The 15349-nt window shown below is 39.2% G+C and overlaps 1 protein-coding gene across 1 annotated transcript in view; it reads left to right on the top strand.

The window, feature by feature from the left end:
- mppe1 (metallophosphoesterase 1) overlaps window positions 1-15349 on the top strand; it is a 41225-nt gene continuing 25876 nt past the window's right edge. Inside the window, exons 1-3 of the mRNA XM_057857512.1 lie at window positions 1-744; window positions 827-935; window positions 11605-11708. Coding sequence (XP_057713495.1) covers window positions 488-744; window positions 827-935; window positions 11605-11708 — 470 coding nt within the window. The 5' untranslated portion in view covers window positions 1-487. The remainder of the gene's footprint in view (window positions 745-826; window positions 936-11604; window positions 11709-15349) is intronic.

Raw genomic sequence — 15349 nt, 5'->3', positions numbered from 1 at the left:
AAAATTCTCAATGACCGGTTGAGCTGGAAGAACCACTCTGGGCGCAATCCTAATCCTGTTAATCCCATTGGTCCATCTGTTACAATAGGTGATGACGTGACAACCAAAGAGTCATTGTAACTGATTGACTAAATGTAGTCTACTTTTTTTTATCTGGTTTTACAGCAGATATTGCTGAGTACACTGTAAATAAAACGTTGCACAATGACCAAAAAAAAGAAAAGAAAAGAAAAAAAAAAAAGAACCGGAAGTGCAATGTAAGTGCAAGTGCGGTTTGATGATCGGAGCGTCTCTCTCTCTCTGTCTCTCTCTCTCACTCTTCGCATTCCGTCTTTGTTTTTCTCCCCACTTTACACACGACATCTTCGCCAGACGCTATCGTGAGTCAAATAAAAAGCAGGGTTCGTAGAGAGAAGACGGGAAAATTAGAGGATGCGGAGGAGAAGATGCTTGATGGCTCGCTCCATCACTTCGTAAGGAGGAGGCCATGTCCAGGTTCGGCGGCAGATGGCCGCTGGCCGCCCTGCTGCTTTTACTCGCGCTGCTCCTCGGGGGCGCCTTCTTCTTCTGCGAATATCTCATTTACTTCCCCGCCATCCTCAAGTGCGGCTGGCCGCGCGTGGAACGCCCGCGCGGCGGCGTCGACGGCCGGCCTCCGGACTCGCCGCCGGTCCGCGCCATGGTGCTGTCCGACACGCACCTTTTGGGGGCCGTCGGCGGCCACTGGTTCGACAAACTGAGGAGGTAACCCACGGCAACCTTGTGTGCTTTGCCCATTTGACTTAATGCTATAATAACAAGTGAGGGCTGCTGTGCGCATGCGCAGGGAATGGCAGATGGAGCGCGCGTTCCAGACCGCACTGTGGCTCCTCAAGCCTGAGGTGGTCTTCATCCTAGGGGACATCTTCGACGAGGGAAAGTGGAGCTCGCAAAAGGTAAGGGGAACCACAGCGACCCAGTGGCGGCAACATTTAGGCACTTGGGGGGGGGGGAATTGTTAGAATCCTACAAGGCTCACTAACACAAAGATGTCACTTTTTATTCCATTAAAAAATTCCAAACAGATAATAGCTGTAGAGCAGACATATTCAAAGTCCGGCCCGGGGGCCAAATGCGGCCCGTGGTCAAATTTCATCCGGCCCTCAGCCTCTGTCATAAAATCAATAACGTCTGGCCCGAACACAGACTTAATGAATTGGTCAGCAGAACTGCAACCAGCATATGAAGTAGCTTACACACAAAATGCTGCCCCTCATTTACCCACTAAAAGGCAGCAGCACTTTAACCCTTTATTGCCAAATGTATCACATTTGATACAACTAAAATTTCATGATTTTGAGACTAATTTAGAATTTTGACATTTCTTTTTGAAAAAAAAAAAGTGATGGATGCAAGTCAACACATGCATCTGCAGGTTCCATGAGAAAAAAAAAAACACATGCTTTAGCATGCGTTGTAGATAAAGAGCGCTTATTACACATATTCATTTTGACTTTTCTTTTTACAAATTTGAAAAAAAGATTTCATTAGGACCTTATTTTTCAAATTTAGGGATTCACTGATAATTGCTTCATGTTGGAGGTATTTAAGGGCTAAGCAACATTACTCAATGTGACCCATTAATTCCATTTTCTAAAATGGTGACAATCAACAAAAAAAAGAAAGTTGACTGTGACGGCCGACGCTTCAAGGATAGGTGGAAATTAGACTATTTCTTCACGAAAATACGCAAAAATATAAATACTGCCCCATTTGCAAAGAGATGTCGCTGTTTTTAAAGATTTCAATGTGAGGCGATATTACCAAACAAGACACGCTGACATGTACGACAAGATTACAGGGAAGATACACAGCGAGAAATTGAAGCAACTTGAAGCTAGTTTAATGTCACAGCAGCAGTATTTCGCAAGAGCCCAAGAGCTGAAAGAGAAAAAAATAATTAAGCAATTGTGACACACTGAATGCCTTGCTAAAATTTGCTTAAATATATTGTTCTACGTAAAGGACGTCAGCCAAGGTCGGCCCCCCACATTTTTACCCCACCAAATCTGGCCCCCTTTGCAAAAAGTTTGGGACACCCCTGCTGTAGGGAGAAAAGTGCACTAATAATTGGTCCACTGACACAATGATAAACCCCATTACTTTTTGTGATCCCAATATGGATGAACTATAGTGGACTCTGAATGCAAGGTTTTGCATAGGGACGGTAGGGACATAACACTACCAACTTTTCATGATGCTCAAATTGTCCCCACCAACTTTTAAGCAACCGTATTTGCATTATATAATTGTTATATCGGTAAATTTAGATTGTCTTCTCATTTTAAGTTTTGTTCGAATACCACAATTTAAATTTGCTATTAAAATCCCAGAAATGTATTCTGGAGGTTTTCAAAATGTTTCTTTCGTAGTTTTTGAAAACAAAGGTTTGAATTGAATGGTGTATCACATGAACCAATACATATGCATACCTGTCAACCTGAGGCCGTTGGCAATCTTACAAGTAGTGACGTATGGCCTTACAAATTGGTGACTAATCTTACTACGTTGTATATAGCGTGCAATATGGAAAAAAAAAAAACTCAATTTTTAAAATAATATGAATTTATTGGTAATATTGTAACATATAACCTGGAGCAATCAAAGAACAATCAATATCTACAGCTACATCATGATTACTAAAATTAAAAGTGACTTTTGTCATAATTGTATGCAGCACTTTTGGAAATTTCTATCATGTCTTGATGGCTGCACTTCATGACACTTCAGCTCGCAATTCAGTTTGACTTGAACTCGTTAGTGTGCCCAATTATAAATTAAAAAGGTCATTTGATAAAATTAACTCACCGATGCAATCTTTGAGTCAGGGAACATTTCTTTTGTTAATTCTGAGAAGTGATCAGCAATAGTTGCGGGCAAATTGTGTTCGGCAACAAATTGGCAGAATAAAATCTCCGCTTCCGTCTCTTTTCATTCTGCAGACTTCATCTTTATGACCAGTGTTGTTAATCTTACTTTTAAAAAGTTATTTAAATAGTTACAAATTACTTCTCCCAAAAAGTAATTGAGTTAGTAACTCAGTTACCTGAATGTAAGCTTAAGTAGTTACTCGGCAAAGTAACTGGTGTTACCTTTCATGTTTTGTTTTTTTTTTCCCCCCCAAAAATGGTAACCTTTGCTATGTTTGGAAGTCATTTATTTATTATTTCATTTCGACGTGAAAGTTTTAAAAATATTTCATTATTTAAAGATAGATTTAAGTCAAGATTTTGCCGATTTAGGAGTATTTTAGGTAAAAAGTTTCTTAGGTTCGCTAGGAAGGTTCACTACAACAAAGCCTTTCTGAGAAGTGTACTGCTCTAAAATGGCGGCTGTTTATTAACGCTGCCGTCTGTCATTTCGCATGTAGTTCTATATGCATGAGATATCTAGGCGTGGATTATAGGCAGTCGGCTACAGTCAGGAAATATTGGAGCCACCAAGCCTAGCATCGGGTTTGCAAAAGCGTCACAACAAACCCTTCGCTCTCAGTGTCTCTGACTTTTCTCGCGTCATTCAACCAACGTAGTAACGCACATTGTCTCGATGCCGAAACGGTGACAAAATCCGAACGGAGAAAAAAAAAACGTAATGCACGAAAAACATACAGATTTTGAACGTACGGCGTACACATTTAAAAATCAGTGCTCACTTGTACAAATTACGCCAAAACCGTACAACTTGACAGGTATGCACATGCATTGCAAAAATCCACCTCCTTAAAACTGGGAAAAAAATGAAAAAGAAAAAAAAAACATAACAAACAAATTCCCTTGTTTTCAGTGTAAATCTACTAGAAATAAGTCAAACTGTCTGCCAGTACTTCAAGTAAATTTTACTCAGATTTCTTGAAATAAGAAAATTAGCCAGCTAAAAATAGGCTTAACAGACTTATTTTAAGCAAAAAGTTTGTACTGTATATTTAATCTTAAAAAAAACTTGTCAGAAATGTTCTTAATTGAAGAATAGATATTGTTCAAAACATTATTTGAAAGCAATTTTTTCTTGATTTAGGTGAAAAATGAACGACTTTTAGATAAATGGGCTTTATAAGTCACAAAAAGTAATATTTACTTAAAGTAATTGGAATAATCTGACGCATGAATCTGTTAACTAGCCTTTAACACTCAAAACAATATGAGTAAAATTATTCGACTATAGATTTCAGAAAGATGATCAGATTAAGACGTTATAAATGTGCGGTGTGAAAGTTAGTATAAGTCAATACAGATTTCTTTTGCATTAATCATTTAGCCTATCAATTAATTAGGTTCCTATTGGTGAGAATTGCAGCCCTGACCCCCGTTTGGTCTTATTAATGTCACGTCCCCAGCAAAAAGTGTACATGCAGGTTATACTGTTATATCGTCCCTACTAAAATTGAGACCAAACCTATGCCCTTGTCTGAATGTTTTGAGCTATAGCTCAGTCATTTTTTATTTTTCTTTATGAAATTTTCATTACATAATGTTTATATATGATCTTTATTTAGGAGTCACACAGGGTGTCCATAGCACACACACCAACAGAAAAATGACATGAGAAAACACAGGAACAGAAACTAGAAAAGAAAGAACATTAAAAAAACACAAACTATCTGTGCACAACAACCAGGCTTTTACGCCAATATTGCCTCATGCTTGACCTATATCTACAACCCCTAGCAAAAAGTATGGAATCACCAGTCTTGGACAAGCACTCACTCAGACATTTTATCATGTAGAACAAATTCAGATAAAAAGCTTGAAAAAATAATTAATTAGTTAAAAAGTACAACTCTTTAGCATTCAGAAACACTAAAAGAAATGAATAAAAACATTGTGGTGGTCAGTAAATGTTACTTTTGTAGAGCAAGTGCAGGGAAATATACTGTATATGGAATCACTCCATTCTGAGGAAAAAAATGGAATCATGAGAAGCAAACAAAGAAATAACAATCAAAACACATTTCTAGTATTTAGTAGCACCACCTCTGACTTTTATGACAGCTTGCAGTCTCTGAGGCCTGGACTTGATGAGTATATTTTTCATCAATTTGGTGCCAACTCTCTTTGATTGCAGTTGCCAGATCATCTTTGCAGGTCGGAGACTTGCTGTGGACCATTTTTTTTTTTTCAATTTCTACCACAGGTTTTCAACAGGGTTGAGATCTGGGCTATTTGCAGGCCATGTCAATGATTGGATGAGTTTTTCTCCAAGGAAAGCTTTAACAGTTTTAGCTCTGAAGCATGATGCATTGTCAACTTGGAAAATGACAAACATATTTTCAATTGAAGGGATGAGAAAGCTGTCTAAAATTTAAATGTAAACTTGTGCATTTATTGAAGATTTAACCACAGCCATCACCCCAGTGCCTTTGCCTGATGTGCAGCCCCATATCATCAAGGACTGAGTGAATTATGATGTTTTCTTCATGCAGTCATCTTTGTAAATCTTACTGGAACAGCACCAAACCAAAGTTCCAGCATCATCATTCTCGTGTTTTCATATTTTTTTCCTCAGAATTGAATGATTCCATATATATTTCCCTGCACTTGCTCTATAAAGGTAACATTTACTGACCACCACAATGACTGGTGATTCCATCCTTTTTGCTAAGGGTTGTATATCTATTTTTAGGGTCCGTTATTTTCATTAAAATACTATTTTCGGACTAATTTAATCGATACATGAACTTATACATCAGATTTCTCAATAGCGCTTTAAAGGTGTGTAACCCAGAACTGACAAATAATTGGCTGGCGTTGTACCATCTAGGCACACGCAATAACAGCCTCAAGGCATCGTTATAGGCTACATTTAGCCTCTGCATGGATTTAGCTAAATACCTGGTCCACAGGTGAGCGGTGTAAAAGGGTGTGCAATATAGGCCTTGAACAGTGATTTTTTTTCACTTGGAAGGAACACATAAAAAAATTTCTCTTAAGCATGTTTGCTTGTGCATAAAGTTTACTGCATTGACTGTGAATGTCCCTGTTATCTAACAAATAAGCAGTTATAAAGTGGCCGAGATATTTAGCCTCATTGCAGATTAGATGTTTATGACCTGTACTTGACATTTGACCCAACAACTTAACCTTTGACTAGAGACAACTACTTTGGGCTGCACTTGTCGTTGCATTTTTCCTCTTTATGCTACAGATTATATTTTACTTTTTTTTTTTGCCAGCGGTGACAACAGTAGCCTTCCCAGTTTCACCAATGAGACGTCACAACAATAACCACATGACTCCATTATACCAATCTGCTTGCAATCAAGTTTTCCGTTCCATGATCATGACGGCCAGTTCAATCAAGTGGCGTCTTTAAAGCATTGTAAAAAGTTAATAATTTGACATTGAGCGCAACATGACTCGAAATCGCAGATTTTAATCTCTCTCCCGGTTTTTATTTGGCACCGATTGACCACAGAAAACCGGAGATATGATCGTTTTCATTTCAACATAGGAACTATACACTATTCAACTACCAAATTAGGTGCAACCATCAACCTCTTACCAATCAAAACATAGAGTGTATCACGAAAGTGAGTACACCCCTCGCATTTCTGCAGATATTTAGGTATATCTTTTCATGGGACAAAACTGACAAAATGACACTTTGACACAATGAAAAGTAGTCTGTGTGCAGCTTATGTAATAGAGTTCATTTATTTTCCCCTCAAGATAACTCAAAATATAACCATTAATATCTAAACCCCTGGCAAAAATGTGAGTACACCGCACGGGAACGACGTACATCCCTAAATGTCCAAATTGAGTACTGCTTGTCATTTTCCCTCCAAAATGTCATGTGACTCGTTACAGGAGTGCTGTCAGCATTGCTGCAGAGATTGACGAGGTGGGGCGGGGGGCATTCCCACCACCATGCTTGACTGTAGGGATGACACACTTATCTTTGTACTCCTCACCTGGTCGCCGCCACACACGCTTGAGACCATCGGAACCAAACAAATCAATCTTCGTCTCATCAGACCATAGAACATGGTTCCAGTAATCCATGTGATTTGTGGACATGTCTTCAGCAAACTGTTTGCGGGCTTTTTTGTGTACCGTCTTCAGTAAAGGCTTCCTCCTGGGGTGACAGCCATGCACACCAATTTGATGTAAAGTGCGGCGTATGGTCTGAGCACTAACAGGCTGACCCCCTACCTCTTCAATCTCTGCAGCAATGCTGACAGCACTCCTGTAATGAGTCACATGACATTTTGGAGGGAAAATGACAAGCAGTACTCAATTTGGACATTTAGGGATGTACGTCGTTCCCATGCGTTGTACTCACTTTTTTGCCAGGGGTTTAGATATTAATGGTTATATTTTGAGTTATCTTGGGGGGAAAATAAATTAACTCTATATATAAGCCACACGCAGACTACTTTTCATTGTGTCAAAGTTTCGTTTTGTCAGTGTTGTCCCATGAAAAGATATACTTAAATATTTGCAGAAATGCGAGGTGTGTACTCACTTTTGTGATACACTGTAGATTCACAAATAAGTCCACATTTCGGGGCCGGATCTATGGGGGGGCCGGGGTGGGCACGGCCCACCCAGACGTGAGTCGTGCCCACCCAATCAAAATGTCGGTGTTCTGTTATGCATAAAAGATTGATGGGTTTGGTGATTGAATACCTGAGTTTTATTCCTTTTACGTCTTATTAGCATCATCTAGTGGACGCCTTGATTTACTGCATCCCATGTGCACTTTATTTGAAAGAAACTGTCACACGGATGTGCAGTAGTCGTTCAGTAGGGAATCACACGAAGACGGCCGCAGTCAGTTCGCACCGTCCCTGTGACCACTTTGCCTTGAATTTGAGGTTGCATCGCCGGTATGTATTGTTTAAATGTGTTTAAAAACGTAAATATGTGAATTGTGTGTACTTCAGTGCAAAAAAAGTGTGACAGATTCACTTAGCATGAAACTTGTGATATGTTAATTACCCACGAGTTAGAGGGTCGGCAAAATGGCGTCTCGGGCGCTCTGCTAATTGTTTATTCATATTTTCATATGCAGTTTGCTACAGATAGGGCAGTACATATACGATTTCATATATTGTGGATAATTTGATTGTGTTGTTTTGTCTGTTTTCTTTAGTTTCACCCTTTTGAGTGTTAATAAACCTGCTTAGACATAGCCACGTCTGTAGAGTCGTTGATACGAGAAAGGTGTTCATAGCCACGACTATCGTGACGGCACAGTCTCTATTTAGCGTCGCACTGGATATAGAGAACGCACGGAGAGTTGGTCTCACCTACTTTTTTATTGCAGGATTAACGGTCACTGTTGGCCACAACCACGCCGAACAAGAAATCACCAAAACAAGCTGTTTTTCCAACCTCATTTGTTATCCGCGCGCTTCCTCTCTCTCCTCCAGACACATTCTCGCAGTCGGACATCCGGGCATTAATGACGTCACCAGCCACAGCAAAGCGTCGCCATATTGAAATGGGGGCAAAACACGAGTCACAAGGAGTTGCTCTGTCCTTTATTGTAGTACAAACACGTTGAACTTTTGTCTTATTTGCGGTCTTTTTTTCCATCGGAATGACTAAAGTTTCCGTGTTGAGGTTTGTAACACAAGGAAGAGTCCGGAGCCCCATTTGAAGTTCTTTATTCTTCATCGTGAGAAGAAAAGGACAAGCAAATGGCTGAACGCAATTAATTAAGAAACAGTAAAAGAAGACGGTTCCGTGGACCATTGTCGCCAGTGGGAACCTAAATCCAGGCACATTTACTGTATGTTTGCAGCTGACATTTTATTACTGGTGAGTAAACTTTAATCGATTTTCTTGCCCCAATTAGCTGCTAGGATTCAATAGACTAAGCATTTTTATTATTACCGTAACTGACAACTTGCAAAGCGTTATTTTTCTTTTGCCATGAACTGCTCTGATCGGTCAATCGGTATATTATTGGCCTGGTGGGAATTGGTTATTTTGCCGTGACGTGTTCACAGCTAAATAACGCTTGGAGGCGAATTACCGGTTATGGCAGAAATGATCACTCCGTATATACGACCAGTTTTCTTAGTTCCTCACAGTACATTTTCCACGTAATTGGTAAAGGTCAACTTACTGGGTGACTTTATGAGGTAGTTGTAGATGTTACCGAACTCCACTGCAGGCAATTCCTTTGGATTGGTTGTCCAGCTATCAGCTGCGACTTTGTATGGGCAGATTTGCAAGCCAATACACGCTAATTTTAAGTTGTATCGCCTCCTCGCGTCTGTCGGCAGTGACTCGTGATAATAAGTCATGTATTATATATATATATATATAAGACGTTTTTAATGAAAAAAAAGACGCAAAACACAGCTGAAATATATGAATTTCAGACGTTTGTCTACGGATGTTTACCTGTGCGTGCCCCCATCTCGAAATGGCGACACGTTGCTATGCGAGATGACGTCATCGTGACATCACGCCGACAGAGAGAATAAGTAGATAGATGAATGAAAAAAAACAACAAACAAACAAAAAACAAACCCCCCAAAAATTAATGCAGTCTCAACGGGACACAAGCCAGCGTCCTACTTGCGCCGGTCCCAAGCCTGGAGAAATGCAGAGGGTAAAAAAAAGCCTGCATTGGGGGTGCCCCCTCAAGTTTTCTTAGTGCCCACTCTGGTGGGTAAACCTAGATCCGGGCCTGCCACATTTTTGGTGTCATCCTCTTTGATATTAATATCGTATTCTGTAGATGTATACTTCCATTTATTCACACAAATACATATCTGGTCATTTCACGTGGTTGTACATGATCTTTTCATAGCTTTGTGTTATATACAGTACAAGGACTTCTGCTCTTTTTGTTTTGTCTGGCTATGGGCTGCACTAGACAGCAGTATAACTGGCATGCGCGTCAAGATTCGGGGCACTTCTTCTGGGGTCACCTCGTGATGACAATAACACATGAAAATACATGACAATAAACCTAGCAACCCACTGAAGATTGCTACACGATGTTCCTGTATATGTTAATAAGAAAATAGCAGAACATTACAGGTATTCACATACACAATAAATACAAACTTGTTAATAATCTCTTAACTATGCAGGAATGCAAAAAAATAAACATTTGTCCTAAGACCACTCAACATTGTCTGTCTAAATAAATTGAATATAACTGAAAACACTCCTTAGTCAGGGAATAACAAAAAAAAAAAATAAAAAAAAACTGTGAACATCTCTAAAGTGCATCAGTGGATTGAGCAATTATGAAAAAAAAAAATCTAAATCGGGATTAATTAAACTTTTTACTTCGATTATGATTAATGTATGACTATCAGGAAAAATGTCTGCATAGGCTGCACATAAAAATACTTTAAATAATGTAGTAAATACTTTTTTATTAATACATGAAACGCACTAATACACTAGGTATTTGGTTTCAAAACTTTTTTTAATTAACTTTAACAGTAGAAAACACATGCAGTAGGACACTTCTCTTAAGCAGCTTCCTACTCGAGTTTTGCAAGTTTTTAGCAAGTTCACACAGTTTAATATTATGCTAACTCCGATGCAGGTCGGACTTTCAGTAGCAAAATTAGTGATGTGTTTCCCACCTCCACACCATTGACATCTTTTTACATTACTTACAGTGGCTGCTGCTGCTGCTGGCCGAAAAAAAACTTCTAATATCCCTCCTCTTCGAAGAGGGCAGAGGTGGTGGCATGTTGACATGTCTTTCTGTCGTGGACCAGGGTTGTGTGAGTGTGCGTGTGTGGGGTGGGGATCCAGATATCAGCCAATCAAATGTGCATTTGAGGGGAAAAAATGGACGGGCACATTCATTATGTGAAAAGGGGTAAATGTAAGTCTGAACATAATGAAAATAATACAGTTAATAATGGTAGGGTCAATACTATCCTTACAACATGCAGTATGGGAGGACAATCAAAATGATCTATATAACTGAAGTTGGTGGGGACAATTTGAACATCTTGAAAAGTTGGTAGTGTTATGTCCCTACCGTCCGAACATAATGAAAATAATACAGTTAATAATGGTAGGGTCAATACTATCCTTACAACATGCAGTATGGGAGGACAATCAAAATGATCTATATAACTGAAGTTGGTGGGGACAATTTGAACATCTTGAAAAGTTGGTAGTGTTATGTCCCTACCGTCCCTATGCAAACCAACGCCCTTGATTTTTATGGTACTTACGGGTCACTTGCAGTAAATTTTGGATCATTTCCTATTGATTTTTGGAGCATTTCCGGGTAATTCCTGTTGGTTTTGGGTTTTCTGGGTCACTTCCTTGTTAATGCATTAGCTGCTCTTGACGGTCCATTTTGACTGGGAGGGGGTGAATGAACAACTGTGACTGCAGACACAAAACTGAGCCAACTTCAGTAGTGCACGTACTCAAATCATGCATCGTAAATATCTTGTTTTCTTGAGCCGATGTCAAAATAACAGCATGTGATTCTGAATGTAGAGTATGAATAAGCTACAAGGTGCCTGTTGGCAGAACAACCTTGTGGGCTGGATTGTACTGCTTCCGGCTCGGGCGTTTGATACCCAATTTAGTAAACGTGGATGACATGTTGATGTCTCTGCAGAATTGGGAAGACGACGTGCGGCGCTTCCACAGAATGTTTCGGCACTCAGGGGACACGGAGCTGGTGGTCCTGGTCGGGAATCACGACATCGGCTTCCACTACGAGTAAGGGTGCACTTTTATTAGTATTAATGGTGTGAATGACCAAATTCATGACAATACAATATAGATTCATTGAATGAATGGAAATTGCTTCCTTTACTCTTAAGTCTGTTGCAATTTGATTAGATTTAACGCAAAATTATATACAGCTTTCACATAGTTTTTGTTTTAGTTTCCCCTAAAACAAAAAACACAAAGAAATTGTGATATTTTTAACAATTTCCATCCCTCCCACTTCAAAGGGATTGAACGTCTATGGCCGTCAGTGGCAGCCAATGCCAGGCAATGAGGTAATTTTGGGCCATTTAAGGTCATTTACGTGTTGACTTTCAGTTACTTCCTGTTGAATTTGGGGTATTTTTTGTGCCACTTATTTTGAGTTACATAACTGGAAGTGACCTGGGAATCACCCAAATAAATAGGCAGTGAATCAAACTCAACAGGAAATGACCTGTAAATGCCCTGAAAATCGGACCGAATGACTGTGAAGGCTCTGGTTTCGAATGAACGAACGTTTCTAGTCTAAATGGATTGGGCGTCGAGCACCGTGAATGCAGCCTTAGAGTTAACTGAGACACTATTATGGTGGAAGATTTTGGTAGCAACTTGTTGGTTCCTTATTAGACATTGACACCTTTTTAAAACAATATCTCGATTCTTGGCAGAAGCGTATTGATTAGGGCTGTCCCAAACGACTAATTTTCTCCCGATTAGTCAGCCGACTATTTTTCCGATTAGTCGACTAATCTTATAATTTAAAAAAAAAAATTTTTTTTTTTTTTTTTTTACTAATTTAGCAATGAAATTTTTGTTGACGCTCATCAATTCACAAAAACTTTTTGGGACACTTAAATTCTTTCTAGAAGTACAAATAAACAGATAAATAACAAAAATAAATCACAAATAAACAATGACTTAAATGCTGATAGAATTAACTTGTGCTAAAGAATGGAATGTAAACAGATTCAGAACAATGACTTCACCTTTCCAACATGATTCAAAACAATTCTTAAAAAAATACCTAGCATTAATATTATAGTATACTGTAGTACTATATATAATAGTATTATAATATTTATTCATTGCCAATCACGTTTCATAAAGGGTGTCATTTCAAAGGTATTCTTAGTGTAGAATCTGAAGTATGTGGGATTAACTCCAGAAATCGTTATTTATATGACCAACATGACATGCCTTTATTTTGAAATGTTTGCCGGAAGTACGTTCGCTAAACCGCTAATTTAAGCTTGACACTCCGCAAAAAAAGCACTTTTTGTGATTGCATGTGGTGTCAGTAATAGATTTTTTTCCTTTTGCAAATGCTGTTTACCAGCGATTTTTCATGTTTGAAGTGTCACCTTTTAACTGCAAGTTTTGGAGAAGGCTGCCTGTTTTACAGCCGGCTAAAGTAGGTCTTTTTTCCCCATTCACCTCAATGTAGCAATGCTAACGTAAATAGTGTTTTATATAGATGTGTTTTCTTATTTTGTATGTCTGAACTTTAATTCTACAGCGTGTTGATGAGAGAAAAGAACTAGTCTCATATGCCATCAGCACGCACGGACAAATGGACGCATGCACGCACGCGTGCGCAGCGATAAAACACAGCCGTGAAAATGACCGCCCTCCTTTTTATTTACTATGCGATAAATGGACTCAATGCATATCGCGACAGGCGTAGCAACTTTAATAAAACATGTCATTAGTTAGTTAAATGGACTGACAATCTCCTGTCGTTATCATTCACGGCCGACGTGCAGCCCAAGCTTGGCATTGAAGAGACAGAACACAACAGTGTGCCCTCCTTTGTTTCTTTAAAAATAAGTCAATGTTTTGGACTCTTCTGGTGCGCTTTTTTGGCTTTGTGCCGCTTTCCGCGCTTGCATACCAAGCGTCCGACATTCTGAACTTTCAACGCATATATTTTTTAACCCTAAATTAACCGTTGACGGGATGTTGTGCTCATCGACGGATTTACGTAATCGATGACGTCGACTATGTCGACTAGTCGGGACAGCTCTAGTATTGATAACCTTTGGGGATACAAAGTATCACGATATATCACCATTTCGATATTTTGTCACACCCCTAATTAAAACCATGCTTTTTATTAAAATAAAATGTTGTTGGTCAATGTTTTGCGTTCAGATCGAATTGATCAAATCGATCCTCAACCAATCGAAGCATCAATCCAGATTTTTTTGAAGCTGTGGTAGTGGGCTGCATCGGAAAACATCAGACAACGTGCCACGGCGAAAATGTTTCGTAACATGACTAGGGGTGCAAAAGTTCAGTTAGCCCACGGTTCGGTTTGAACCTCGGTTTTGGGATCACGGTTTCGGTTCGGTCTGCGTTTTGCTTTTTTTTAATTATTTTTTTATTTTTTTTTAATCAATTAATTCATTACATTTTTTTTTAACTGCCCTTATTTTGCTTTTTTTAAAAAATGAAATAAACACTTAAAATGTAAACATTTTCGACTGTTAAAATGCCTCTTAGCCCTTTGGCTAGTGTAGTGACTGACTACTGAAATACACACACAGTAGTAAAAAAGTTACTTGGCAAAGTAACTGATGATACCTTTCATGTTTTTTTTTTTCATAAAAAAAAATAATAAAAAACAAACAAACCCAAAAACATAGTAACCTTTGCTATGGTTGGAGGTCATTTAATGTTGTGAATCAACCATTAAAGAAGATAGAATTGCTCCCGTTTTTGCATTAGTTCCCTTCTGTCTACTTTCGACATGTGAAAATTTTAAAACTGTTTCATCCTTTAAAGATAGACTCAAGTCAAGATTTTGCCGATTTAGGAGTATTTTAGATACAAAGTTGCTTAGGTTCGCTCGTAAGGTTTACTACTACAGACCCTTTCTGAGAAGTTTACTGCTCTAAAATGGCGGCTGTTTACTAACGCTACCGAGTCTGTCATTTCGCATGTGGTTCTATATGCATGAGATATCTAGACGTAGATTGTATGCTGGAAATGTACAATGTCAGGAAATATTGGAGCCGCCTAGCATCGCGTTTGCTACAGCGTCTCAACAAACACTCTTCACTCTCCGTGTCTCTGACTTTTCTCGCGCCATTCAACCGACGTATTAACGAACATTGTCTCGTTGCAGAAACCATGACCAAATCCGAACGGATGAAAAAAAAACCCTAATGCACGAAAAACGTGCAGATTTTGAACGTAGCGTACGGCGTACACATTTAAAAATGAGTGCTCACTTGTACAAATTACGACGAGACCGTACAACTTGACAGGTATAAATTATAGTGGGCCGTCACAGTTAGGTAGTAGCACTCTGTAGCACGGGACGTCCGTCTATGTGCTTTAACGAAATCATCTTCGATGGCTTTGCGTGCCATTTCATAAATGTCGGGGATTAAGTTGTTGGAGAAATTTGTCCGCGAGGGAACAATGTAACGCGGGTCAAGCGTTTTCACTGGTGTCATCTTCGGGGTAGTCCTACCCTGAGAAAGTGATATCTGTGGGTGATGCCGGCTGAGGTGCCGGAGTCATGTTATAAAAGTCTTGCCATTAGCATGGGGAACAAGCGCTGAGCAATGCTTGCATTTTTTTTTTCCCAATATTTTCTCTCCCTTCGCATTGTAGTGCATGGAGAAACTAAAATGTTGCCA

Source organism: Corythoichthys intestinalis, chromosome 14 (genome assembly GCF_030265065.1).
Source record: "Corythoichthys intestinalis isolate RoL2023-P3 chromosome 14, ASM3026506v1, whole genome shotgun sequence".
In the NCBI taxonomy this organism is placed as follows: Eukaryota; Metazoa; Chordata; class Actinopteri; order Syngnathiformes; family Syngnathidae; genus Corythoichthys; species Corythoichthys intestinalis.
Note: the sequence above shows the minus strand (reverse complement) of the source record. Positions and strands in the feature narration are given on the sequence as shown.